We start from the raw sequence: 25,900 nt of genomic DNA on the forward strand, positions 1-25,900 counted from the left end.
TCTCTGGATATGCAGGTAGGAGATGGGGAGCTCTCATTGGGGTTTTTTGCATCTGGTCTCTCACTGACTCCTGCAGGATCTACTGAAAGAGTTTACAATGACTGATAGCTTAATGATAGGATAATAAGTTGGCATAGCAATTAAAGTATTCAGGCACAAAATTTATGAATTCATATGTAGCTGTTAAACATGTGCAACATAGTGAACAATTGAAGTATTACGATTTAACTTGTTTATACTCTGAAAAAAATCACATTTGATATTCCTGTTCTAAAAGAAGTCATTATGATACTTATGGCTGTGCTGGAACTGACACAGGATAGTTGTAAAGCAAATACTAGTTTTAGTGAGCTTCAGTAGCTAACATAGGAAATATGTGGGTTGAAGCTTATGCCTCTTCAGCTGTAAAATCCCTCTCATACGTAGCTTTTGAACGACAACTTCAAAACTGATTTCCATTCAATTTTTAAATATTTTTTCTTGCAGCATAAAGTGACTGTTTTTCTGAAAACACTGTTGTAACTTTAAAATCTTCAGTGTTTTACTGTAGGCTAATAATTGTTGTGCCCCATAAATTTATACTTGAAATAGCTTATCTAACTCTAATTCTTATTATTTCAGCCTGGAGTTTTAGGATATTTTGAGTTCAATGCTTCACCTCAACCACCTGGTTATTTAACATTCTTCACATCAGCATTACATTCACTAAAGAAAGGTAAAAATTCAATTTTTTTTTTTTAAGTTAAGGCATCTGTGAATGAGTCATGTGTTTGAGCTTCAGTAGCTTTTTCCAATATTTAGTAATTTGGGAATTACTCCCTTTTGAGTGTTTCTGGATGTCAGTCTAATTATGAGGCTGTCTTTTATTACTATGTGAAGATTCCTGACATAAAAGGTTTATTATGTCATCAGCTATCATGGAATAAAGTATATGATAAGCCACTATCAAGGATATTTTAAGATACAGTTCCATCAAGAACCTAAATGTATATCTGCAACCCATATAGAGTTATAATCAGACAAGCACTTACTCAGGTTGAATCCAAGAGTATTTGTCTTGTGCAATGTTTTGGATCAGACCAGCATGATCCTCCTGTTGTTTTCCGTTAATGATCTAAAATAAAAAACCTCTTGCATATAAGTATGCAAACTTTGTATATGATTAATACATTTGGGGGGGGTCATAAATTCTGTGTAGAACTTCAAGAAAGTTAAGATTAGCACATTTCAAGCTATGTCTTCATGACAGCAAATGAAAGAAAGAAATCGGTATCATTCTGATTTTTACTGTGCCACTGACTTGCTGTATAATAGAGCCTGTTCTCCTGTATTTTCTTCTGTAATGTCCCCATTGATATGTTGGGATAGTTCTTTGCAATGTAAAGATGAGAAGCATTCTGTTCTTGTTTGTATGTATTATAAGTATTGAAATACTGTAATAAATATTTACTGTAAATGTACCTCATCTAAACAGTTGATTTCTTATCTTTTCCTTGTAAGTGTATCTCATCTTGGCTTTTGAGGTACCCTAACACATAGCAAGGTGCATCTGTACCACATTCTATATTTAATAAACAAATTGAGGAACTGGACAGTTGGGGTTCAAGTTCTCTGTAGCTCAAGTGGAGCACGTTTGCCTGGTCTTGTCATCTTTTCTTGTATCTTACTTAATCACCAATATTGGCAGTTGCTATTCATTAAAATTTCTGTGCCTTTGCACAGCCATGTTCTGTGTTTTGGTTTGAAGGTGTTCTTCCAAGGCTTTCAGGTGAGAATTTTGATGTATGATTGTATTTAAAAACTGAAAATTTGCCCTTTCAGATTACCTTGGAACAATACGCTTTGGAGTGATCACAGATAAACGTGTTGCAGAGGAGGTCTCACTGGTGCATTCAGGCAGTGTGTATTTGCACAGACATGTCAACACATCTCTGGTGAGTATTGTAATTATGTTTTAGTGACTCTGAGGAAGTACATGGAGCTTGAAGTTCTGTCGTAGCAGACCATGAAGAAGTGTTCCGCAGAGCTTTAGCATACAGGATCTTTAAGAACAGTGTTTTTGTACAATAATACCCATTTCATTCTACCAGTCAGGAGCTGTTGTAAGCAGTAGCTGAGACCCAAGCTGACCATCTCTATTCAAACAAATCCCCAAATGCTCAAGCACCTCAAAAATGACTACACAAATACTTTAGGAAAAGGTCTCTCTTTTCAGTGGGTCAGAATTAGAAGGCTGCTTGAATGAGGATATGGACAAAGTCGCTGAGTTACCACTGTTCCTGCCATCTCTCTACAAAATCTGTGTCCCTTGTTTTTGTAGAAGACTAAGACCAAAAGTAGTAGCTATCAGGTTTGCTGTTTGGCCTAAAGACCTTATCTATCCACACTGCTACAGCAAGTGGAAATTTTGTGAAATATTGTAACATGTATTTTATTCAATTGAGACAAGGGACAATGGGAATTTTTCAGGTTACATTACTGGTAAACGTGTAATTTATGATAAACTTGCCTTAATTTATTAAAATGACCCTAGAAGCAATGAACACTTTTTGTTATGCATTTCTTTTCTCCATATTAAGTAACAAGAAATACCAGATTTAAATGCAGTTTTATGTTGGTGTATTAAAAGACTACTTTAAAATAAGTTATTATGGTGAATGAGTAGTAGGAAGAAGTTTTCTAATATGCGGGCTATCAAGATATGTGAGGATACCAACTTAAAAGTCTGAGCTTTTTCACTTATTAAAAAAAGTTATATAAGCAAGAAAAAAAAGACTATAAAGGTGTAGTAAAAGAAAGAGGCATTTCCCTAGTAGAATACTTTTGCCTGAAAGATTATGTGTGTTACTGTGATCTTATGAACATTTGGAAATATTTCCCAAAGGGAAAGAAAGGGTATATGAATTGCTGAATAGCATCATTAAATTTATAGAGAATTTTAGGCATTACAGTAATGAAGCTTCCTGTATTTGACAACTGCATTCATTACGAAACCAAGTGAGGACAAATAATATTTCTTTTTTCTCTCTTCAAGTTCTATCCAAATGACATCATGAACTATACTGCTGAGAACATTTGCAAGTGGGCTCTAGAAAATAGAGAGGTGCTCATCCGGTGGCTGAGACCACATGGTGGAAAAAGCCTTCTTCTGAACAATGAGCTGAAGAAAGGACCAGCACTCCTCATATTTATACCTTACAATCCCTTAGCAGAAATTCATCCTCTTTTAGATGAAGTAAGTGCAGTAATTTATTTTTTTTTATTTCAAAAATACTAGTACTTGAGACCTTTAGTCAGGGTTCTGAGCTTAGTTCTGACATATTTTATTTCACCATTCCAACTATTGTTGTTTTTAAAAATACATTTTTCAAGCCATTATCACAACTCCGTTATGCTGGATCTTGTATATCTTCACTTTGATAGAGAGATATTATGCAACTTGTTTAATCAAAGAGATGTTTACTGCAGGCATCCTGTGGGTTGCATCAGGCAATGAAAGCACTTGGCTTTAAGGCAGTTGCAAAGAACAAGGCTGTCAAGTTGTATGTTGAAAGCCCATAGAGCAATTCTTTTTTTCTGATAGTAGCTCACTGAAATGAGATTTCTTATTGCAGATAATTTTTTGTTCGTAATTTGTTCTCATAATTTGCTGTGAAGGTAGTTAAAATCTTTGGGCTAGATTATAGTAGGAGAGGTCCAGTTTCTTCTAGGTATTTAATGGAGTGTTTTCAGGATGAAAACATCTAACAAGGAATTCCTAAAGATTGTAACAAACTGTTGCTATAGACCACATGTTAATATTGGTGGTCCTGTGACACAGCACCCGTCCCAGATGCCACATTTCAATGTCCCTTTGATAATTAGGATTCCTATCTAAGTGTTCTTGTGTAAGAAATGTGTATATGTTCTGTATTTTGATTCTGTTAAATGTGATAGAAGAGGATGAAGAGAAACTTCCTCTTTCCTTTCTTTTATGTTCTGTTATGTACCTCCTTGAAAGAGAATTCCTCCTATGGTCCATACACATGCTTTTTTCACTGCTAGTTTCCCCTTCATTATGAAAAATAAAATGGTGATTCAGCACAGGAATGTTTGCTCTGGGGGGCAGACTTTTTCTGTTTTTCTCCTTTTTTTCTTCCTTCTTCCAGTAAGTCACACATTACTGTCTGCAAAGTACACCTGCAGTATTACAACTATATGCCCATGCTTGGGAGAGCCTGTCATTGCTTCAGTGCTGGTAGTTAATGTTAAAGAAATATGTGTACCACTTATACCAGGAAAAAAATCTCTGTTCCCTCTTAATATGAGAATGCTTTCGTGTATTTTTGCCTTGTACTAGAAAATAAGGGAAATTTGGGAACCTGTACTGTTTAATGAGTTGTGTAGTGGTATTTAACCTTAATAATACATAACTTAATATGTAGTGTTACTGCACTGTGATAATAAATATGATGCAAAGAGGACCTTGAGATCAGTGTAACAGACTAGAAAAAAATTTAAGTGGCTTTTTGTTCTTCTGTACATTCAATTCTTATGTAAAATCTTGTTAATCTTGCCTCTTTTTTTTTTTCTTTCTGTTTCTTCTCCCCTTCCCCTGTAGATTACCAAAGTGGCCTTGGAATACCACAACTGTAATAAAAGCCAGGCAGCTGAGCCAGAATCTCAACACTTAGGAGACACTGATTCACCAGCTTTTGATTCCTCTGTACCAGATGCACATATGAAATTGCCAGAAACATTTTCAATAACCAAGTACCCATGCTGTAACACAGTGGTGCTTCCACAGTGGCATTCAATATCTAGAACTCACAATGTCTGTGAGCTTTGCATTAACCAGACACTTGGTGTCAAACCAAATAAAGTCCACGTGCCACACTGTAACTTTTTAGAGATAGAAGCAGCTTTGGACTCTTTCTACCTCCAGGAACATACCTTTTTTCAAGTTATATCAAGTACCATAGAATGCAGCAATTTCCTAAGTTTCTATAGTCCATTTAGCTATTACACTGCATGTTGCAGGACAGTAAACAGGCGTTTTTTAAGTTTCATCAGTTCTGAGAAGACCATCTTTCAGACCCCCAAAGTAGCATTTTCTTCCCATGGGAAGAAAGATAACACCCAGCATTCTATTCCTCACATTGAGGATAGGAATTGTTTTATTCCTGACCTTCATATTAGTAGCACTAATATTACTGGTCTGAGCTGCAGGACCAACAAAACCTTGAATCTCTATCTACTGGATTCAAACCTTTTTTGGATATATGCAGAGAGACTTGGAGCAACAAGATCTACTCATCTTAAGGAATTTGCTACCATTGTTGACCTGAAAGAAGAAGTGCACTATGTCCTGGATCAGAATCAGTCACTTGTTCGACCTACCCTGGGTATGGTATCCACTGTACAAATGTTTGAAATAAGGACATTAAGCTTGGAAGTAAGCTTATGAATGGAAAACTTAATGCCATATTGAAAAGTGAGACTATAGTCAACATTGTGAATCACAGTTTATTCTGTTCTAATTTATTTAGTAGTTAATCAAGCAGTAGAAGTGTATTCTAAGTGATGAAAGAACTATGTTTCATATGCCAAAAATAATTTGGCATAATTTAAAGGAAGTAAACATTAAAATGTGTGAATCTTGACTGCCCAATGCATTGAAGGAATTTGTAAAACCTAAACTAATTTACTTTTGAGGAAAAAAATATCTATGCATTTAACACATTTGATATTACAAAAGATGTTGTATATTAATGGTGGTGTTGGTGTCTTTTCAGCTATTCTGTGTATTAAAATATCCCAGAATTTCATCAGATACTACCCTCCCATTGGAAACCAACTTACAAATAGTTTTAAATTAGCTGAATTTGAGGAGAGAAAAAAAAATACCAAAACCCAGCCAACCCAACAATTGCAGTTCTGATTCATTCACAAGGACTTGGATAACATGCCTAACCACATGCATTTACCTGTTGTAATGATGTGCAAAACTGAGTCCACCTTCAGAAAATGCAGGGGTTTTAGTGTTAGCAGTGTAAGTAGTATATATGCAAGTAGATTCTGCTGAATGCAGAATTAAAATAAATTGTTCAAGAAGGAATGTCAGTGTAATTCTTCTAGCATAAATTACATTTCCTTTTGTGCCATAAATCTCTAAGTACAAAAGTATGTACAATATAGAACAAATAGCCATGTTCTTATTAAAAATCCCACCCAGTCCTGTACCCTGCCTCCTCCCCAGCCATCCAGAAAAACACTCTGGAAACAAAAAGCCCAGTGACCATAAGAGGATGGTCAGAAGAGGAAAAATTAAGATCAGAGTGAGGAGATAACACATTTCCTTCCCTTTTCTGCTCCCAGTACTTTCTGTCTTGTACTTCTTTCACGTCACGAGATTTCCTGAGCACGGTGAGGGTTTCTCTGCTGAGTAACACTCAGTATTTTAATATCGGAACTTCTGGAAATATTTTTCCTTCCACATATTTTGTAAAGGAGTCACTGTGATTCATGTTTGGGTTTTTTGTACATTTAACAGTTAAGTTTTCAGTTTTTACAGATGGTTTCTAAAAATTCAGGCTTATGGCTTTTAAGTGGCCCCTCCTTTCAGTTACTACTTTATCATGCATAGATATTACAAATCTTAAGATCTAAAAAGAGAAAAAAAAGAGACTGAATAGTAAATATAAAATTAAATGTACTCTGTTTGCATTTCAGAGATAAACTTACTGATCTGTTATTTTGTATGTTTGTATAAACATACCAGTGTTAACTTGCATCTGGGTTTTGGACTGGAAATGCCAGCACAAGATGCTTCTGTTTGATCAAGGAATTATTTTTTAGTGTTTTTAATATTATATTTTTATTCTTCTGAATGACAAAGTAAAACCTGACCAAAAAAAAGAAATAACTTTATGTATCAATTTAATTTCAGAGAACTTCATAAAAAATTTCAGCATTCTCTACAGTCCCTTGAAAAGGCATCTTGTTGATGACCCTTCAATCCATTTTCATGAACAGCGTGTAATAACTGAAGTGACGAGTAATACCTTTCATGATACTGTGTTCTTAAGTGAAAAGGTACATACACATCATCAAAAGTTTATTGCAAATCATTCCTCTGACTTTTGAGGGGTGGGGGTCTCATTAATTTTTTACATTATTGTGCTTAACTTATTGGTAACATTGTGTAATAAAAACGTAAAGGTTTCTTTTTAAAAAAGTCTGTTTGGAATAATGTGATTCAAGTAAATCTGCAGAAGAACATCTGGCATTACAAGAACCAAAAAGTCAGTGGAACTGATAACCTGACAGGTTTCTGGCACAGTTCAAGGTTTGTTGGATTTTTAGGGGGTTGCTTTTTTGGGTAGAGGGTGTGTCGGTTTTTTCCTGTGTGTTTTAAATACAGATCTTCTTAATTTTTTAAAAAGAGACAGAGGGTAACAGTAAATAGCTTGTAATAGTTTAATAACATTAGGATATACTTTCACATTTTAAGGGTTCCAAGTTTTAAATATTGTAGACTAGTCCTCCTTTACTGTAGATTCAGTGCAACAGATGATCAAACTCTTCTCCTTTTCATTTTCCAGAATGTCTTGCTGCTCTATTATGCACAGTGGTGTGGATTCTGTGCTTCTCTTAATCACATCTTTATTCAACTTGCTCGGCTTTTGCCTCCAGATAATTTCACTGTGGCAAGGTAAAAAAGATTAAAATGTTAGCTCTCTAGAATAATTTAAGTTCATCAGGGTCATCAGTTTTGAAAATAATTACTTTTTTTCCCTTTACAATCTTGCAGTAGTAGCTGTGAATGTCATCTGATTCACTTCTCTGCATAATTTTGTTTTCCTCAGTATAAATTTGGTGGGTTTCAATTGCACTGAAGTAGTTACATACATTAATTAAAATTACTCTTTTAAACAGAAGAATTAATCTTGAAGCTGCCTAATTTTAGAAAGTGAATCAATAGAACATCAGCAGAAATTAATTTTTACCCTTCTGTCTGGTAATTTATATCCTGTAGTACTCCATTTGAGAAACTGAGATGAGCAAAATACATTTTCTTGTGGCTTAACCCTGGTGGGCAGCTAAGCAGCACACAACCACTTGCTCACTTGACCCCTCCATTCCCACTGGGGATGGGGGAAGATGAAAAAAAGAGGGGAAAAAAAACCAAAGGAAATCATAGTAAGCAATTTAACAGCTGTTTAATTCACTAAGCATTGAGTCCTTTTCTGCATGGAGCTTGAGATAAAATTGTGCCTTGAAGAATGTGCTTTTCTTTGGAAGAAGCAAAGCAATTCAGTCACAAAACTACATGAGAAAATACTGAGTTGTACTTGAGGAACAAATCAATGAACAGAAAAAAATTCAGTTACAGCACTGACACTGATAGGTAGCCTGTTCCAGAGAAGGAAGGGTGTGTACGTGATGAAGATATGTACATAAGTGACTGTGCAATTTACTTGCTGAGTGGAATACTGTACCTATTTTTCTAGAAAAAAAAAATCCTACAGATCCTTTTTAAACTGAGATTAATCATAATGGATATGGGTAATTACTTCTGCTGACTTATTCACAACATATTTTTGACACAACACATTTAGACACGATTTCAGATACTTTTTTTCCCTTCTTCTCAGTCCCTAAAATGGTGTTTTACTAGAAAAAAAGATTGTTCATTTACCTGGTATCTTCATCAGTCTGTCTTTTCTTAACAGAATTGATACCACTCGAAATGATCTTCCATGGGAATTTATGACAGACCGTCTCCCAACTATTTTATTTTTTCCTCATCAGAGGTATAGTGATTCTTTTCTCTGTGGGTTTCTAATTTTAATTTTACTAAGTTATTACCTGGTTACATGACTTAGTAGAGGGAAAAAACCCAAACAGTAACTCATTTCCATGTATGCATTCTTACTTCAAGCATAATCTAATTAAAAAAAAATAATCAAAAAATCCAAGAAAAAAACAGCAGAAAAACCCCAACAGACATGGATAGCTGATGGCATGCAGCTAGTGAATGTTCTCTGCAAAGGTCTATAAACTGTAAGTCTATTTATGAATAGCAGTATTACTAATCTTCAGTTAATGTTCCTTGTTATTTGGTTGCATTTAAAATTAATGTTTTGGCATTGTGCAAAAAATTAATGAGTGACTACAGGAGGGGCAAAAGGGTTTTTTTTAAACTGTTCTACTGGAGTGGGTTTTTTTAAGTTTAAGTTTGTTTTTTTGTTTTTTTTTTTTAAACTATGGTTTACCCATAGTTTAGTAGTGTCAATCAGAAGTCATGGTTGAAAGTAAAGTTAATTCATGTCAGAACATCCTGTGTAAATTTACACTGTGGTCATTGAAATATCTTTTTACTTCCTTAAACCAACACTTCACTATTTCACTTGGACATAAATACTTTTTTTTCAGTGTTCTAATTTTTTAATTGAAATGTCACAGATATTTTGTCATTAGTGTCCTTAATACTAATTTTTTTTAGCAGTAACTTTATTTAAAAAAAAAGCAGATAACTGCTTCTACAGGTATTATAGAATTACATCATCGAAATTTGTGTATATTGCTGAAATTTTTTTGTTTTAATTCTGACTCAGTAACAAGTGCTGTACTTAATCACATGACAAACAAAGCAGATTTTTGGCAACCTAGAAGCCATTGTTTCTTTACAACAGAAAACAAATGAAGCTTCAGTAGCAATTTTACACCTGCAGAGAAATCTATCCAGAGGAGATTAGCAGTAGAACAAGGTGTATGTGCTGTTGAAGTGAAACTGTATACAGCAAGCAAGAGCTCAAAGAAAGCCAAGAAATAAGAGTGCAGGACAGGGAAGTGTAGTTTCAAGGAGACAACTAGGATTAAGAATAATTCCTGGGATAATGAAAGAAAGCCAAATTGGAGGAAGGGAACTGATTCATGAGTGGGTGAACGATGATAATGATGGTAATTACAAGAGTAACTTGGTTGATAACCAGAAGTCTGCAGGGGAAGAAAAATCATGTTGCTTATGTGTCCAGAAATAGCTTAATTTTTATGAACACTAGCCTGGTGTGGCTGAAGTTCTTGAGTTACTGATGAAATATGGTATCTGACTTTTATCTGAAATACAATAAGTAGTCCCCAATAAACGAAATTAGCATATGGGCACATCTCATAAACTAATGATTAGATTTCACAGCAAGTATTTTTGAGACACCTGTGGCTGGTAACTGACTAACTCCCCTGTTCCAGAGGCACAGGATAACCAACTCAAATATAATGGCATACATGTGGGGACACTGTTGTTTTCCATGGTGTGTGTTGTACAGGAGCAGCAGTGGTAAACTTTTAGGCATCAGGCATTGCCCTTGAATCTGACTGTCTTGCTTTGGGATAACAGTTTGGATCTATCCTATGTTCATTCTCTGAATTGTATAATTAACCCACATCTGAATGTACACCACATACCATGAATGTGGCAGCCAAAGGGCTTCTTACTAGGGAAGGCTAAAGAGGATATTAAATGATAAAATACTAGCTGGCTTCCCAGTTGAATTATTTATACTTCAGGCTGTTTTACTCTAGTAGTCAGGAAAGTAGCAGACTCATGTTTGTACTGGAACACACTGAGTGAAAGGCTGAAGATGTAATTGGTTCAGAAAGAGAAGGTTAAGACTTAGTTCCTGTCTAGTTCTCAGAGGACAGTTTAGCCTCCCATGTTAGAAGTGTGCTAAGTGTCCAGAAAGGGCAATCATTTTAATATTTGACACAGCTAGAGGTTGTAGGTGTCTTTTGGTGTTTAGTAGTCTTGAGTAGCAATTTGCTACTTATTGGTCTTCAAGCATATTGAACTCTTTTGTCAGGTTAAGAGTTGGGTTTGTTGCAGAAAGCAATGGGGCTACCTCTTCATATGCTGGACTTAGTATTCACAGCCATGAAATGACCTTCAGGGTAGAAAAAACCCTCAAAACTTCTAAAACACAACTTGTCAGGTTTGCTTCCTTGATCACCTTAGAGACATAAAGAAGAACAAGTAAAAGGATTAGGGTTTTTAACAGCAAAAGGCCCTTGCTTCTGATTGACACGACTGCTTACTGTTTAAAAGCAAACTGTCCTTTTCTGCTCCTTGCAGTTCCCTCCTGATGTTGGAGCACATTAAGCTACTTTTTTCCAGCATAACATAGACAGGCCTACAATACACATTTACCATCAGGTAGCTTTATACATCTGGACTTCATTTCTAACAATGTATGTAGAATTAATAACACTTAAGTGCTCTCTTTCAGCTTGTCAGTGCATTCAGATCACACCTGCTAAACAGGGATGCTGCCCTATGTATTTCAAGCTCATAAGCTGTAGTTTGGATGCTTTTTAGAAATAAAACTTGTTTCCTGAAATTCAATTCAAATTTTTATACCAGATAAATACCAATCCAGTGCAGATATGCTTACAGCACCTAGACTGGAATAGTTAAAGGGTTCATTAAAAGAAAATACTGGGTGCTCCATCCTTATCATACGAGTTTGAGTTTCTCTTAGCCACTGTATTAACCGTTCTTGATTAAAAAAAAAAATCAAGATATCAAGTTGAACAGCAGATCATTTCTCACCTATTTGAGTATTAACTTGTTGTGTCTTTCTAGGAAGGAACAAAGTGTGAAGTTCCCTGAAGACTTCTCAGTTAACCTTCCTAATCTCCTTAAATTTATTTTACATCACTCAAGTCTGTCTTCATCAGAGCCCTGTACCAAAGAATGCCTACATAAAGAGAGAATTCTACAGCAAGGACACATCTCCCACTTAGAGAGAGAAATCCAGAAGTTAAGATCAGAAATCAATGCCCTTCATCAGGCCCATGAGCAGCTTGAAGCACAGCTTACTGAAGCTAGGAGAGAGGAACATAGACTACAGCAGCAAAAACACACACTGGAAAAGCAGCACAAGACTCTGCAGCTCCATAGTGAGCAGTTACAGGCCACATATGACCAGAAGAATCAAGAATTACTAGAAATGGCTGAAAAGCTTCAAGAATTAGCTGATGCATCAGAAAACCTCCTTAAAGAGAATACTTTACTGAGAATCCTAGTGGCAGCGAGGGAAGGAAAGCTACAGAGCAAAGATGAAATTAAAGAATCCCTTCAGTCAGAGCAAACACTTTCTGAAGATAATGATGTATTGGTTTCAGCAGCTACTGCCACATCAGAGGAAAAAAGGATTCATAATACTGATACCACAGAGACAGAGCACAGTAGTGGAAACAGGACAGAATGATTGCATACACAAAGTCAAATGATACAGTATTGGGTAGGTATTTATGCAAATTTTATTGAAATTAATTGCAAATAAAGACATCTTCCCCCACATGTTCTAAAAAAAAAATCAAACGGAATATTTTTGTATACTTGAACAACTTATTAATGCCCACGTCTAAAGAGAAGAGGAGAATGAAAAACACTTCCTGCACTTTACTATTGCACTAACTTGCAAACACCTATCCATATAAATAAAAGATGCTGATTTTTAGGGGCAGCAGTTTGAAGCACCTCTGACTAAGGACCAGTTATTTTTCACTGGCTCTCTGTTACAGGAGAAATTAGACCTTTGATTTATACTTTTCCATAATTTCTGAAGTTTGCCCTTCACAGTGCATTCTTTTTGCTGCATTAAAATAGAGATACTTCATCTGTGTAATCAGTAAACTTGAATGGACAAAGTCATCTTGCTACAACTATTCTGTTCTAGAACTTCAGCACTTTGTATCACTTTTGTATACCAGTTATCTGACTGTCTTGAAACGTGTAAGAGCCATGTGTGAACTGTTTTCTGCTGAAAACTAAAGAGTCTTAACTGAATTCACTCTTTTACTTCTTGATTTGTAAGTGGTCTAGAATACAGCATTTAAAGTGTAGGGGTCTGCCTATACTAGTATCTTTAAAAAGCATGTGCCAGATTAAGAACAGCCCTCTATCAGCTGTACCCCATATTGTACTCAGGAGGCAACAGCAAGAGCTTTTTCCATTAATTTAGCTTCAAATTATAGCATCCAATAAAAAGGCAAATGTAGCACTAAAATTGCAAGTTAACATCTTTGTGTAGAAGAAAGGAACGAGGCTTCTTGTCCAGGCCATTGTTGTCTTGCATATAATTAAAATTTTCAAGCAAGCATGCTAGGCCTGTATTACTTAGTTATGTGTATGTACAGGAACAAGAAGCAAGTCTAATGCTTCCTATAAAGCTGAAGAACTTGGACTTCATTATTTGTAACTTATCTGAGGAAGCAGATTTACAGTAGCTTTTTTCCTCCTAGGCAATTTAAGTGCTTAAAAATTTCAGAAGGCAAAGGATGCTGTGTATTAAGTTGTATAAAATGGGTCAGTGGCCTCAAGGCATATGTACCTATCTTAAGTTTTAGAATATGTAAGCTTCCATTGGTGACTCAGTGCTGTTCCTTATTCCTTTCCTGCTCCCTCTCCCCACCCCAACCCCTTAAGGCCCAGAGCTCCCCATTTAACACATCTTTTACAGTCCTATAGCTGAAGTGTAGCACAGAGCAGGACATGGAAAGGATGTCCTTTTAAGGACTTTCCCGTTGCTATCTGAAAACTTAAAAACTGACCAATCATCTCCCTTCTCCATATCCACATCTGATTTTGTAGGAAAGACAAACTTGTACTAGCACAGTTAAACCAAGAGTTATCTACAAGACTCATTAACTGAATTCTGTAGTTGACTATCTGTTGACTAAAATGCCTTTTTTACAGCAGGCTGTTAACACATACCCTAATTGCTAAGTACACAAACAGGGGTTGTAGGAAAAATTCATAATAGTTGCACTTAAGCCAGTTTTAATAAGTAACACTTCTGCAGTTTCAGCATGCAGACCTAGAGAAGAAAAGAGCCTGCTCTACTGCCATTTCAAACTCCTGGAAACTTTCTGGACTATCCCTTAGGGTTCAGTATCCATCATTAATTCCCAGGTTGTAATCCATCAATACGGCAGTTTCCTTGCAGTAGCTACATAGTTAGAGAACTTGGTTCTAGCAGCCAAAACCTTATCCTAACTGCAACTAAAGGAAATTGCTTCATTTCTTGTACTCCTGTGTTTCCTCCCTCAACATGTTACTGAAAGCTTATACTTTCTTTATGAAGAACTTAATTGCATCACTCCCAAGAAGCTTAAAAGAGTAGGAGTCTGACTTTATGGCTGCCCACTCACGTTAGCATCAGAAACAAGCTTTAACTGCGGATTTGGTTTTGGAAGCCTGGAATCCCATCTTGTGATTCAGGAGTACACTTGCATGTTACATACAGTTGCATCACGTTTTTCCTATATACTGTGGAACACAGAGCAAAAAGCTTTTGGCAGCCTATTTACAGTTCACAGCTGTGAAATAGTTCATATTACAGTAGTAGATCCATCAAAATAGGCTCAGCTAAACATTCAAGTCACAAATAATGCTAGTAGTCTCTTCACACCACTATATCCCTGTGTCCATTGCCGGCAATGGACATTGCACCAGGTGAGTCAGTTCCTGTCCAAGAGGAATTAGGTGCAAAGTGCAACTTCTCAGTGCATGCAGTTGCAAACAAAGCTTAATCCTCATCAGTGTTTTCTGATGAGTAGTGTGCATGTAACCAGGGTCTTCACAGTATTGAGATTCATCTGTGGGTTACACACATCACAAGTGTAGTTCATACACAGGTGTTGTTCCAGGTTAGCTGTGTACTTCTGTGCCATTCGGAGTTAGCTTAGTTTTCCTCTCTACACAGGGTCCTTTAGCAGAGTACTGCACCAGAAGGAATGGCTCTTTTGTTTCTCCTTCACCCACAATGCTTTCCTCATCTTCAGACTGGCTGATCCTCTGCAGACGCAGATAACACCAGCAGCCCAGTATCAAGGCACCAAGAGCCGCAATAGCAATCAAGATAACAATAACAGTCACCACTCCAGTGGTGGGGCTGTGATCCATAATAGACATGGCCACTATTTCAGATTGTCTGACTTCTTTAATGAGAGTATTCTGTCCTCAGGATCAGGCTTGCTGCATCTTCAAACTCCTGCAGGGGAAAAAATAGACACTTCATGAAGTTGGGCAGTTTTACCGTACTCAGCAGTATTATATTAATGGTTTGTATCCTTCAAAATGGGACTTGACCCTCTTGAATTCACTGCTGTGAGCTTCTTGCACTATTCTTACTCATTTCAAGCTATTTCTTGAAGAACCTGCCTTTGAAGGTGCAGGTCAGGTTTCTACAAGATAACACAAGTGAAAGCTAAACCTGACATGCTTGTCAACGTAGCACATGGTCAGCTTTCAAAGAGGTAAGAATTTTAATAGGACAACAGAAGATGAGACAAGATATAAACACAGACTGTATGGAAGTTACAAGTTTAATATAAAGATTTAAACTGGTACTTTGATGCAACATCAAAGGTGAGTTCCCAAATCCATGAAAAGCTTAATTGCTGCCTTTAGTTTTCCTAAGGGAATCCTATAGAAACAGTGCATTTAAGAATCAGAAGTCTAGTCCTTTTTAAAATTTATTTTACAAACATCCTTGTTAGATGCTAACAGTTCCAGGATTGGTAAGATAACTGCAAAAATAATGAACTACTCTAAGCCTGTCCACAGCAATGGTCTGTTTAGAAGGGCTGACTACATGGTAGTTAACTGTTTATTCACTGTGATGATAAAAAGAACAGATGTTGCTTCATAGCTTGACCTGTTTATGAAAAATGCATATATTTGAGACTAACAAAACACAAAGGGAAGATCATTACTTAAAGCTTCTGTTCCTCTTAGTGGCTTTCAAATCACAAAACCAAGGTAGTGTGTCAGGACTGCAGATGAAATGGAAGCAGGCAGGAAAATGGCTCCAAGACTTCCCTTGTTTTTCCTTTCTTTGAGTTTTGGCAAAGACAGAGATGTATAGGCAATGTCTTTGCTACTTCCATATTCACAGCACCATTTAAGGAGTCATGAGGAATTTATCCAGAGTTACTGTTTACAAAGTTGGTATGCTTTGTTTCTCCTCTTCAACTGGGACATAAGATATTAATTATATTTTTATTTTCCTTAATACTCTAGCTCTTTAATGAGACAGAAATTCATGGAAGACCTCAGAAGAGACCTGAGCCAGTCCTACCCAGGAATATATCTAACCTCTGCACTGCTGCAGGAATCAGGTTAGGGCTCAGTAGTACAATTCCAGGTACAAGAGATACAGTCCCTAGTGGTTCTAAAGTCAGCTGCAAGTGCAAAACAACTGCATTTCAGCTGTCATGTGGTGACTAAAAGCCCTCACATTAAGCCCTCTTACACTGATGGCACAATTGCTAGCAGCAATGACAACCTACATTGCTAGCAGCAATGACAACCTACATTGCTAGCAGCAATGACAACCTACCAGCACTGTTTCTTTACAGCCATTTGGTGCAGTACATAATAACTGTTTAGTTCTAATGTAAGGTTATCACCTAGACAATAGCTTTTGATCCTGGAAACCAGCATTGCAAATGCTGCCCTCTGCCAGACTTCAAAGGAATAGACTATATCAGCTATCTAAGGTATGCAGCTTTTCTGTGGCTAACTAGTTATGGAAAACTTAGCATTCAAGCAACTGCTAGAAACACTAGAATGAAAATGATACCTAACAGCATTGGCTGGAACACCAATTATTTCCACATGAGGTGTAGTAGAACCTTATACTCAATCAAAAATGACTTCTCAAGCTTTACAACAAAGTAAACCATACAGTTTGTATTTTACAGGAAACAGAAAGATGAAGCAGTCACAGCAACACAATTTTAAGAGTAGGCAGACCACCTCGGTTGCATTGCAAGTGGAATAGGTTTATACTGTAACTGCCTCAGGCAGAACCAGCGGGTTTCTAGAATTAAGACTGCATTTGCTTCAGAGGCAACTGCATGGCTGGAAAACCATCTGCTGCACACCAGATTTGTATTTGTCAGTATCAAATCCACATGGAGCTCCAGTCAAAGGTCTGTCATTTCTGATAGGGTCATTTCTGACATCCCCTTATCAAAAGTAACATGCTGTGTATATACTTTGTCGTAGCTTAAATTCACACAAACCCTTTGAAAAAAAAGGATAGATTTAACAACTGGAGATGATCTTTGCTTGAGATATTTAAAATCTTAAGTATCTTAAAATTTTAGAAAAATTGCTGAGACTGCAACATTAAGTTTGCTGATTAAAAAAAAGCAAAAAAACCCAACTTTTTTTGTTCACACATTCAAGGAAGTTCTCCAAATGTGTGGTTTGGGTTTTTATAATGGCTTTGCTTCGTCTAACAGCAGCTAAATAGCACCCATACGTTTCTGATACTTAAGCAGTTTTTATACTTGGCTCAAGTCTTCAGACTAGTACTCAAAAAGTCACATACCTGCACCAAGAGCTCTGACTTGGAGTCCTCTCCTCAGTTTCAGAATCAGCTTATTGGAAAAGTGAAGGTCACACTGGTTTTGGATCTTGTCTGGCAAGTCTTCTTCACTCCTCCCCTGTGGAGAGGGATCACAGTGGTCTCTAGATGTTCTGCATCCCGAGTCCGTTTTGCTCTTGGCTTTCCAGTTACATAATGACATCTAACCATTAGCTTCTGGCACAGGAGGTCAGGGAAAGAGGATCCAATACTGTTTCATCTGCTTGCTAATTAAGGCCAAAAAGTTTTAGAAGTTGCTCCGAGTTCCTCAGGTCTATTCAAAAGCAACATCTAAGGACAGATGCCTACACCTGCCTTTCTGTCCGGAAAAGGAAGAGCCAGAGAGCACGGTACACTGCGGCTGCTCACAGGAAGGCGCAAGATACATTTTGAGTCACTCATCGCCCAGTAACTCCCAAGACTGTCAACACTACGGCCAATCTGGACCTACAAGCACGTACCGAACTTCTCGCTCCCAGCTTGCGGCACCGAGAGGCAGGAACGAGCCCCGCCGGCAGAGAGGAGCCGGGAAGGGCCCGCGCCCGCCCGCGCTGCCGCTGACAAGGCGTGAGGCATCGCCTTGTGACTGCAGCACAGCAGCTGCAGCTGCGCCGGGAGAAGGGGGCCGAGCCCCCAACGAGTGGCGGGGGCCGTTCAGGAGGACGGGGCAGAGCCATCGCCCGGGCCGGGTCCACCAGGACAGCCCTAGAGACCGGTCCGAGGCCAGCGGGGTGGCCAGGCCCGCTCGGAAGTATCGCAGGGCCGGAGCGGAGCCCACCGATGCTCGGCCACGGACCCCTCCCGCCGGGCCGCGGGAGACACAAAGGCAGAGGCCGCCTCCACCGCGGCGGCGCCCGGGAAGGGGCGGGCCGGGCCTTGGGACACACACGCACACAAACGCACAATTAGGCCGCCTCTCCGCTGTTCCCGAGGCTCCAGCCCCTGCCCAGGACCCTCCCCGAGATGCGACCTACGACCGCCTCTCCGACCACCGCCCCGGCTCCCAGCACGGCGGGCCCGACCCGCACCCGCGCTCTCGGGCTCCGAAGGGCGCCCAGCCGAGCCTCCCCCACCCTCCTGCCGGGACCGATCCCCCCCGTGCCACCCGCTCCAGGCACTCACAGTCTATTACGGTCCCGCACACTCGTTCCCGACGCCACGGCGGGGCTGAGGGCTCCTTCCTTATATCGGGGGCCGGACGGCCCCGGGCGGCGGCCAATCGGCGCCCGGCGGGCTGGGCAAGAGCTGATGGGCGGAGCTGCGGCGGCAGCTCGGCCCTGCCCTCCTCTCTTCTCATCTCCCTTCTGTGATAGCGGTGACAGGCGGCTGCTCTGGCCCCGGAGTGTTTGGTGGGTTGTGGGAAGCCATTCAGCAGGGCTCGAGGATGACGAAGTTGAGCGTAAAGGCTGCCCTCAGGGTGCGCGCCCCTTGCTGCCGCTGCCCTGGCCGCTTCAGCCCTGCCCGGCGGTGAGGCGAGGGCCTGAGGGAGCAGCTGCAGGGGGGGAAGACGTCGCCCGCTCTGGGCAGCCCCGCAAACACCTCTGCGAAGGGACTGAGGGTGCCAGAGGTGTCTGTTTCTGCCTCAGCGCTCCTCTCCCAGTCTCTGCTGTTCTCCATGCAGCAATACAAGAACGCCGGACCCGCTGAGGCCGTCCCGGAGCCGCCGTGGTGCTCGGTGAGCACTGAGAGCCACCGGCCGGCCCAGGCCGGGCCTTCCTGCTGGGGGCTCGGTGAGACAGGCCCCTGACTGTCGCTGTCATCCATCTCGCAGTGGCCTAGGATGGTCGCAGTCACGGTGTGTCCTTTATATTTAGAAATAGGTTCCTGGTGATGCAGTAACTATTTAAATGCATTAGGAAATGGCTCAATGGTTTCTTCAGCTGAAGCCGGTCAATACTGTTGCCAGAGAGGGAAAAGATGACAGATGCAAGTCCTCTGATGTGATCTAGTAGCCAACAGAACAGCCCCCTGCTTGTTGAGGTTCTTCTTAAGAGATTTATGGCAAATGGAGTTCTGAGGTAAAAGACTGACAGAGGATCAAGGTCAGAAGTCACTGTGTCTTACACAAATACTGTTTTACAATATAGATGCTGGTTTATATCATGCACAGTCTTCTAAGTAGTAAAAGTAATTTTTCCTTGCTTTAACAAAGTGTCCAGTCCTAGGTGCAATGTCTGTTTCCATTCTTACGCAGCAATAAGCTAAACATGACCCAGTACACAGAAGGATGCCTCACCTCCCCTGCTTGCTCTTGAAGCCATCCAGACACAAGTCATCCTTTGCCAGGAAGCTGAAACAACCCCACTCACACATTTTGGTGTCTCAGGAGGTTTTCCTAAGATGACAAGTAACAGGACTGCTCCTGAATCCTACCCAGCCAGTTTGCAGCATTAGCAGAGAAGCTGTCTCATAGTACAGACTGGCCTAAGTACACCATCTTGTAGTTTGGTTTAATCACAAATATATGGTGGCATGGAATACCTGAGATACCATGGCCAATAAAGACCATTTTAGAGAAGTTATTGTTTAATGTAGAATTAACATTTTGTTTAAGCTTTAGATCTCACGAATATATCACAATATCAGTTTCTGTTGTCTTTATGCATCAGCCATTGTAGAAGAGATGATAAAGTACTACTAAACACATCTTTAGAAGTTCAGAATTGTTTTTGAAAGGAAGTGGAACACCAGGCATTGACACTGGGTTACTTTCACTGTTAGTAACTAATGGTCTGAATTGCCTGGCAAAGCAATATTGGCTGTGGCAGTAACTTATCCCTCTGTCAAGTGAACAGATACAGAAGTTAGCTTTGGGGCAATATTTTAATAAGATGTCTAAATCCCATTTAGATATCTTAATCTTTACAGAGGTGCCTATTTTACTTATGTAACCATGGGTGTAGTGAGAAGGCTCATGCCCTTTTGTACAAACAGCACAAAAGCAATTACAACAGAGCTGACTGGTCAAAGCCATCCAGTAATAGAGCAAGTAGTCTTTAGAGAAGACCAGCAATCTCTACTGGCATAATTTGAAAACCCTTTTTCATTTGAGAAACTTTTTAATAGTGATTTTATAACTCCTGCTTAGTCAGTTGCAGAGAAAAAAGCAAGTTCATTCACAGCAGTTTATCTTTACAAATGGGCTGCTTGACCTTCACAGGCTTATAGGATGGAAAGTTTCCAGTCTTAGGTGGAGAATGTACAGGGCCATTAAACCATCAGAATTGCTTAACAACTTTCGTTTTTCCACCTTCACCTATGAATACCTAAGGTTAACAGCAGGGAGAAGGCTCTAGTGGCCTCTGATCATCACAGTGTAGAAAAAAATCCACCAGGAGCTTGTGAAGCATACTGACAGATTCAATTAAAGCAATCAAGCAAAATGCTCTTCAGCATATGCTTATTGCCTTCCCTGGAAATTATCTGCAGAAGAATTTTGAGGACATACCTCGTGTTACTTCTGAATTGGTAACTAGTAAAATAAAAACTTGCTTTGTCCATTCCTACTTGGAAAGAACAAATATGCAACAGCTACATATTGCACCTATAATACCTGCTCAATTTTCTGTTGTTTTGTGGTACTACTTGCTGTGTGTTCAGAAATTGTCTTTGCATCCTAAAAAGTGTATCCAGGAAAGAGAGTAGTCCACACAGAACATTTCCTTATGTCTGGTTTTACTGTTCTTTAGGCATGCCTGTTCTGCATGTCTAGAGAGGGGTTTTAAAGAGGACAAATGCCACTGTCTCTGTTCAAGGAAGTGAAAGTAACAGCCTGCACCTTTACTGACAGGCCCACTGGAGAGCACGTGTCACAGAGAAAAGGGGACCAAGCTGAAACTCTCCAGCAATTTAGGAGGTAAATTTTATCTTTTCTTACTTCCCCTGAAAGAAAGGAATCAGAAATTATTAATCCATCTGTGCACATGGAGAGGAATGAAAGTTAATGAAGACTCTGTCCAGGTCAAATTTGAATTTTTTAAGTTTTTTAAAAATGCATGTGGTAATGCTAAAGCAAGACTTGCTTCTTCTACCAAGGCATGCTGTACATGCCCCAGAAGCTCTTCTTGCATTCTTCTGATGTGAAGTTTCCCATAGACTTGTGCTTGAGAAAACATCTGTTGGTTTTTGTCATGGATGAAGCTGAGATCTCCACAGCTCCAGCTGTTGGCTGGAAGTCTGAGGGGTTTTTTTGCCTGTCAGCTGTTTGACACGCAGCATATTGGTTGATCTCTGGTGTATTAGAGAGGTGTCTGTTTATGTTGGCTCGCTGTATCCAAACTTGGGGTATTTTTTTCATGCCTACAAAGCTAAAGCTACAGAATAATGCAATAGTGCAGCTTTAGTGCATTAGACAGCAAATGGATAAACTCCGAGGCCCAAGGCTGAGTATTTGTCCATATTGAGGGAAGTAATTTCAATTTTTCTAGGAAAGAAAGATGCATAAAGAAATTATCAGACCGGTTCCACTTATATGAATATTTTAATTTTTCTTCACATTCAGATAACGTGGTGTGTTTGCAAACCAGTGACAAAAGAAGGAAGGCCATTGATAGGCCTGAGAATAAGAGAATTTGCATGTTGTTTGATTTTGAAGTGTTCAGCAACCATTACAGAGTTACATCACTGGTTATCCTATGAAGTTCTGAATATCCATTTGTAGTTATATATATCAATTTTTGTGTCCATGCTGCACCTTGCAATAATTTTGACTTTTGAACTGTAAAAGCATTTGGAAGGTTGGTGTGAGAATAGACTCACTGTGCATCTGAACAGTAGAATCAATTCACTTCAGCATCAATTCCCCCGTTAGGAATACCCACCTCATATGTTTTGAGGATTTTAAAAGAAAACCCTCAAAACATAGTTCTCAAGTGACAGTGGTAATGGCTGTGATGAATTCTGTAATTCTCATTAGTGTTGTAAGTGGTATGACATAGTGACAGACTGTGAGTCTAGGCCAGGAAAAGAAGATTGTTTAAAACACATTTGACCATAAGCTTAGCTTCAGGTTTCTGAAGGCTGAAGCCCTTTTTGGCATAGAACCTAGCTTGGGACAAGAGGTGTTCCTGCTTGCATGCCTTGCCTTCTTTCTTGAAAGAGCAGCCTTTATATGCAATTATGAAAGGTAGAAGTGGCAATATTCATCATACTGACACAGAAGTGTCTTCTGTTTCTTTTGCTGCAGTGATCTCCTGTTTACTTCCAACACTTCAAAATATGCAAAAGGAGAAATCCGTTATCTTTTGCTGTATTTAAACATATTTGTTACATGCTAGGGAGGCTGTTTTTTTGCCTGAAGATGATGAGCAAGGTACAAGGAGAGAGGGGTGCTGTACTGTACTTACAGACTTGCAAATCCTTAGAGGAGAGGGGGTTTGAACACAAAGGAATTAAAGGTGTTAACCCTGCATAGTCAGCAGTGAACAAGAAGTGTCCATCTGTGCTTAACTGTTTTGCAGTTACAATTTTACCTCCTTGTTTCATGAGCTAAAATGCTTATTTGAGCAGTGTCAACTCCCTCCTAAGTTCAGGAGGGCAGAGTTGTGAGTATCTGTGATCCAGGCCTATAATCTGTGGGCAAGGAGCAGAACAGCCTTTTCTTTAGTGGCCTGGCTGTCACGTTGACTCAGTTTTGAGCATTCTGGTTTTATAAATCTTTCTGTTGAGAAATTCAGGTTAGGTTGTGCATGTTGAAAGTTCAGTATTAAATTGATTTTAATGATGTTTTTGTTTTGAAAAGCTCTAGTTTAGAAAATCCTTTATTGCAGTAGAATTAATGCACTGGTAAAGCTGTTCTCTACAAAACAGTTTACAGTAACTGTCAGCAGCAAATATTTTCTAGGCACGACATTTGCTGCTTAGCAACCATGCTAGGGTAATCTTGCTGCAAGTCATCCATGTGTGCAGTCCTGTCAGATAAAGGGACTGCACTGCAGGATTACCCACCAGTCATTAGGCATTACTGACAAGGTATCTTTTTTACAATACAAAGTGCCTTGCATATTCCCCTGGGTGAATGCACAAGAGTTCAAAACAGCACTGCATTTTTTCTGTAAAAGAAAACCCATGCAGTATTCCTTATGGTGAGGTCCCCAGCCAGCAGTTAGTCCCTGGAAGGCAACTTTTGTAGGAAATATTTGAACTTTTTCCTTCAACTGTATTTCAGAATTCCAAAACTGAAAATGTTCTTTGAAGCTGATATTGCTGTAGCCAGATAAACTGCATATCTACAGATATGTTGTATTAATAGCCTAACTTCCTTTTCAGTGATTTATTCAGATTACAAATATATATATATTAGTGCAGAATGCCTCCAGCCCATTTGTGTTCATGTGTATATTTCAAATATGCGTTTTAGTTGACTATGAATCTTGAAGAAATAGAGGAAAAATTTAAATTAACAGTTTTGATGGAGTTGATATTCCAGCCTCTCATGATGCAGAAAGGCCTGAAATGCTAATGTGTTATTTTTTAAATGTTTAGTGGAATGTTATTTACTAGATAAGATCAGCAGCTGTAACTGACATATACAATGTACTTCTATGGATGACAGGAATGAATTGTAGGTAGTGGGTCATAAGACTAGAGAATATGAGTGTGATCTACAGACCAGCAAGTTCAGAAGGTTAAAAATCTTAAAAGAAACTGTTTGGAAAATCTGTATTATGTGGCTCTTGAGCCATTCAATTGTTTGGAAAAGACATCAGTGCATTACATAGATACACAAGGGGATCCAGTGATTTTACCTTTAGCTTGTAGCAGAGCAGACTCCAACAGCCAGTTCTAAAAAGTGACATTACAGATTATCACAGACCCAATACAGCACTCAGACCAGGCTTCCAGCTCTTGGAAAGCCTCCTAGACACAACTTCCTTGTTACAATGCTGAGCAGAAATGTAAACAGATCAATTTAGAGAGACCTGTTTCTAACTCCTATGTTAATACAAAAAAGCCCTGTAAAGGAAATCTGACATCCAGAGTGTCACCTGTGGATATCCATAGTGTAGATGTGCTAAGAATAAGAAGGTATTTATCCTGCGATGGGGAGATGCCAGCCAAGGCAGTTATAGGGATGTGCTCCACACCTAGGCCTACTGAATCTACCTTTTTATTGCTGTCCTTTATGGTCAAGCTTTCTTGTCTTCTGCAGTTAACTGCATCCTCCTGTCTCGTGTGCTTATGGGGGTTTGGAGTGCAGTGGTTCCAGCCCCAGTCCTCTTCTGACAGTATTGTCAGGCTGTATCAAGTGCTTCCAAGCATTCCCTCTTGGCATTAGAATCAGCTTGTCTAGGTGAAGGTGCTCAGGAAAATTAAATGTGCAAACTTATGGAGCATTAGTTTGTTTCTGCTGAAAGGTGTATCCTTAGGGATATGTCAAAGATATATCCTTTAATTAAAACCCACATCATGTCAAAAACAGAACCTGTGCAATAGAATCATGCAATTTAACAGCCTCAATGGTTTAAGTAGGACATGTCCCTCTTTGTCCTTTGAAGCCAGGTATAAACTGGAAGAAAAGGGAACAGAGTGGTGAGTGAGAACATGGATCAACCTTCCAGATTGCCTGACTTGGAGAAAATAAATTGTTGAGTTGCACTGACAAGAAAATTATGTGTTATTTTCTTAGAGCTACAATGTTCACTTGGCAACCTTTTCCTGCTTTACCCTTTTCCTGCTTTACATTTCTAACGGTGATGACTCCTCCTTAACCTTAGAGAAAAAAGGCACTTGTTGATCTTGAGCCGTGGCTGCTGCTCACTGTATATTGATATGTACAGATTGCAACAGCTTCTGCATCTCATGTCACATTCAGCCATGTTCCATCCTGTTGCTCAGGGTCCAAGGAGATTACATTACATGCAAATGCGTGGTCTGAAGTAACTTTATAGTAATAATCCCTAAGTCACCAGCTTTTCTCTGTGTCTCTCAACAAGTTTCCCAAAATAAATTGATGAAATCAAAGTCTTCTGATATGTTATTGTAGACATTAGTAATATTAGCATGCAAGTTGCTCTTCTGGATGTCATGTTGCTTTTTCATGCTGAGTGGAAATATCTGAATAAGATGTGTATTCGGTACAGTGTTTTTCACTCAGCTGCATATTTGCTTACCTTAGCTAGTCTATTTTTAGTTAATGATTGTGAACACACAAAACCTCAGCTTCTTTATGCATGACTTTCCTGGTATTTACAGTTTCCTGTACCTATTTGCTTTAAAAATCCATTTATAAAAGTATAGTTAAATATATTACCTACGCATATGCGGAGTGCATTTGGCAATTACATGGTTTTAAATTGCTCCACTGCATTATGGACAGCTGCTGTCTGTGTCAGTATATAAATACTGCATTTCTATAGAGCTGTTCAAGGTTATCAATGCTATTAATTATCTACAGTTAGTCATCTGCTAGCAATGTTAAATAGTCGAATAGAAACACAGAATTTACTATAAAATAAATGTTTTAATTTGCTCATCTG

General features: G+C 39.1%; 3 protein-coding genes across 8 annotated transcripts in view; 2 read left to right on the forward strand and 1 right to left on the reverse strand.

Moving 5' to 3' along the window:
* Nucleotides 1-16,252, forward strand: part of TXNDC11 (thioredoxin domain containing 11) — a 28,564-nt gene extending 12,312 nt beyond the window's left edge. For 2 of the 5 annotated variants that reach the window (XM_071760672.1, XM_071760673.1), the window contains 8 exons: nt 622-715; nt 1,822-1,934; nt 3,035-3,235; nt 4,601-5,384; nt 6,929-7,074; nt 7,584-7,693; nt 8,715-8,795; nt 11,624-12,832. In XM_071760672.1, coding sequence (XP_071616773.1) covers nt 622-715; nt 1,822-1,934; nt 3,035-3,235; nt 4,601-5,384; nt 6,929-7,074; nt 7,584-7,693; nt 8,715-8,795; nt 11,624-12,251 — 2,157 coding nt within the window. In that variant the 3' untranslated portion in view covers nt 12,252-12,832. Of the gene's footprint in view, nt 1-621; nt 716-1,821; nt 1,935-3,034; nt 3,236-4,600; nt 5,385-6,928; nt 7,075-7,583; nt 7,694-8,714; nt 8,796-11,623; nt 12,833-13,847; nt 14,147-14,750; nt 15,304-16,069 lie in introns of those variants that run through there. The other 3 variants (XR_011729240.1, XM_071760671.1, XM_071760669.1) reach the window with 3 other exon arrangements.
* SNN (stannin) lies at nt 12,281-14,959 on the reverse strand. Its single transcript, XM_071760676.1, has one exon. The coding sequence runs from the start codon at nt 14,957-14,959 to the stop codon at nt 14,696-14,698; it is 264 nt and encodes an 87-aa protein (XP_071616777.1). The 3' UTR covers nt 12,281-14,695.
* Nucleotides 16,253-18,129: 1,877 nt separating the features above from the next.
* LOC139803974 (uncharacterized) lies at nt 18,130-21,830 on the forward strand. Of its 2 annotated transcripts, none has more exons than XM_071760674.1 (2): nt 18,130-19,441; nt 21,136-21,830. In XM_071760674.1, the coding sequence occupies exon 1, from the start codon at nt 18,387-18,389 to the stop codon at nt 19,068-19,070; it is 684 nt and encodes a 227-aa protein (XP_071616775.1). In that variant the 5' UTR covers nt 18,130-18,386; the 3' UTR covers nt 19,071-19,441; nt 21,136-21,830. The 2 variants fall into 2 exon arrangements, with proteins under 2 accessions (XP_071616775.1, XP_071616776.1); XM_071760675.1 differs by having other exon boundaries at nt 18,130-19,218.
* The last annotated feature ends 4,070 nt before the right edge of the window (nt 21,831-25,900 follow it).

The sequence above is a fragment of the Heliangelus exortis genome, chromosome 17 (genome assembly GCF_036169615.1).
Source record: "Heliangelus exortis chromosome 17, bHelExo1.hap1, whole genome shotgun sequence".
NCBI lineage: Eukaryota > Metazoa > Chordata > Aves > Apodiformes > Trochilidae > Heliangelus > Heliangelus exortis.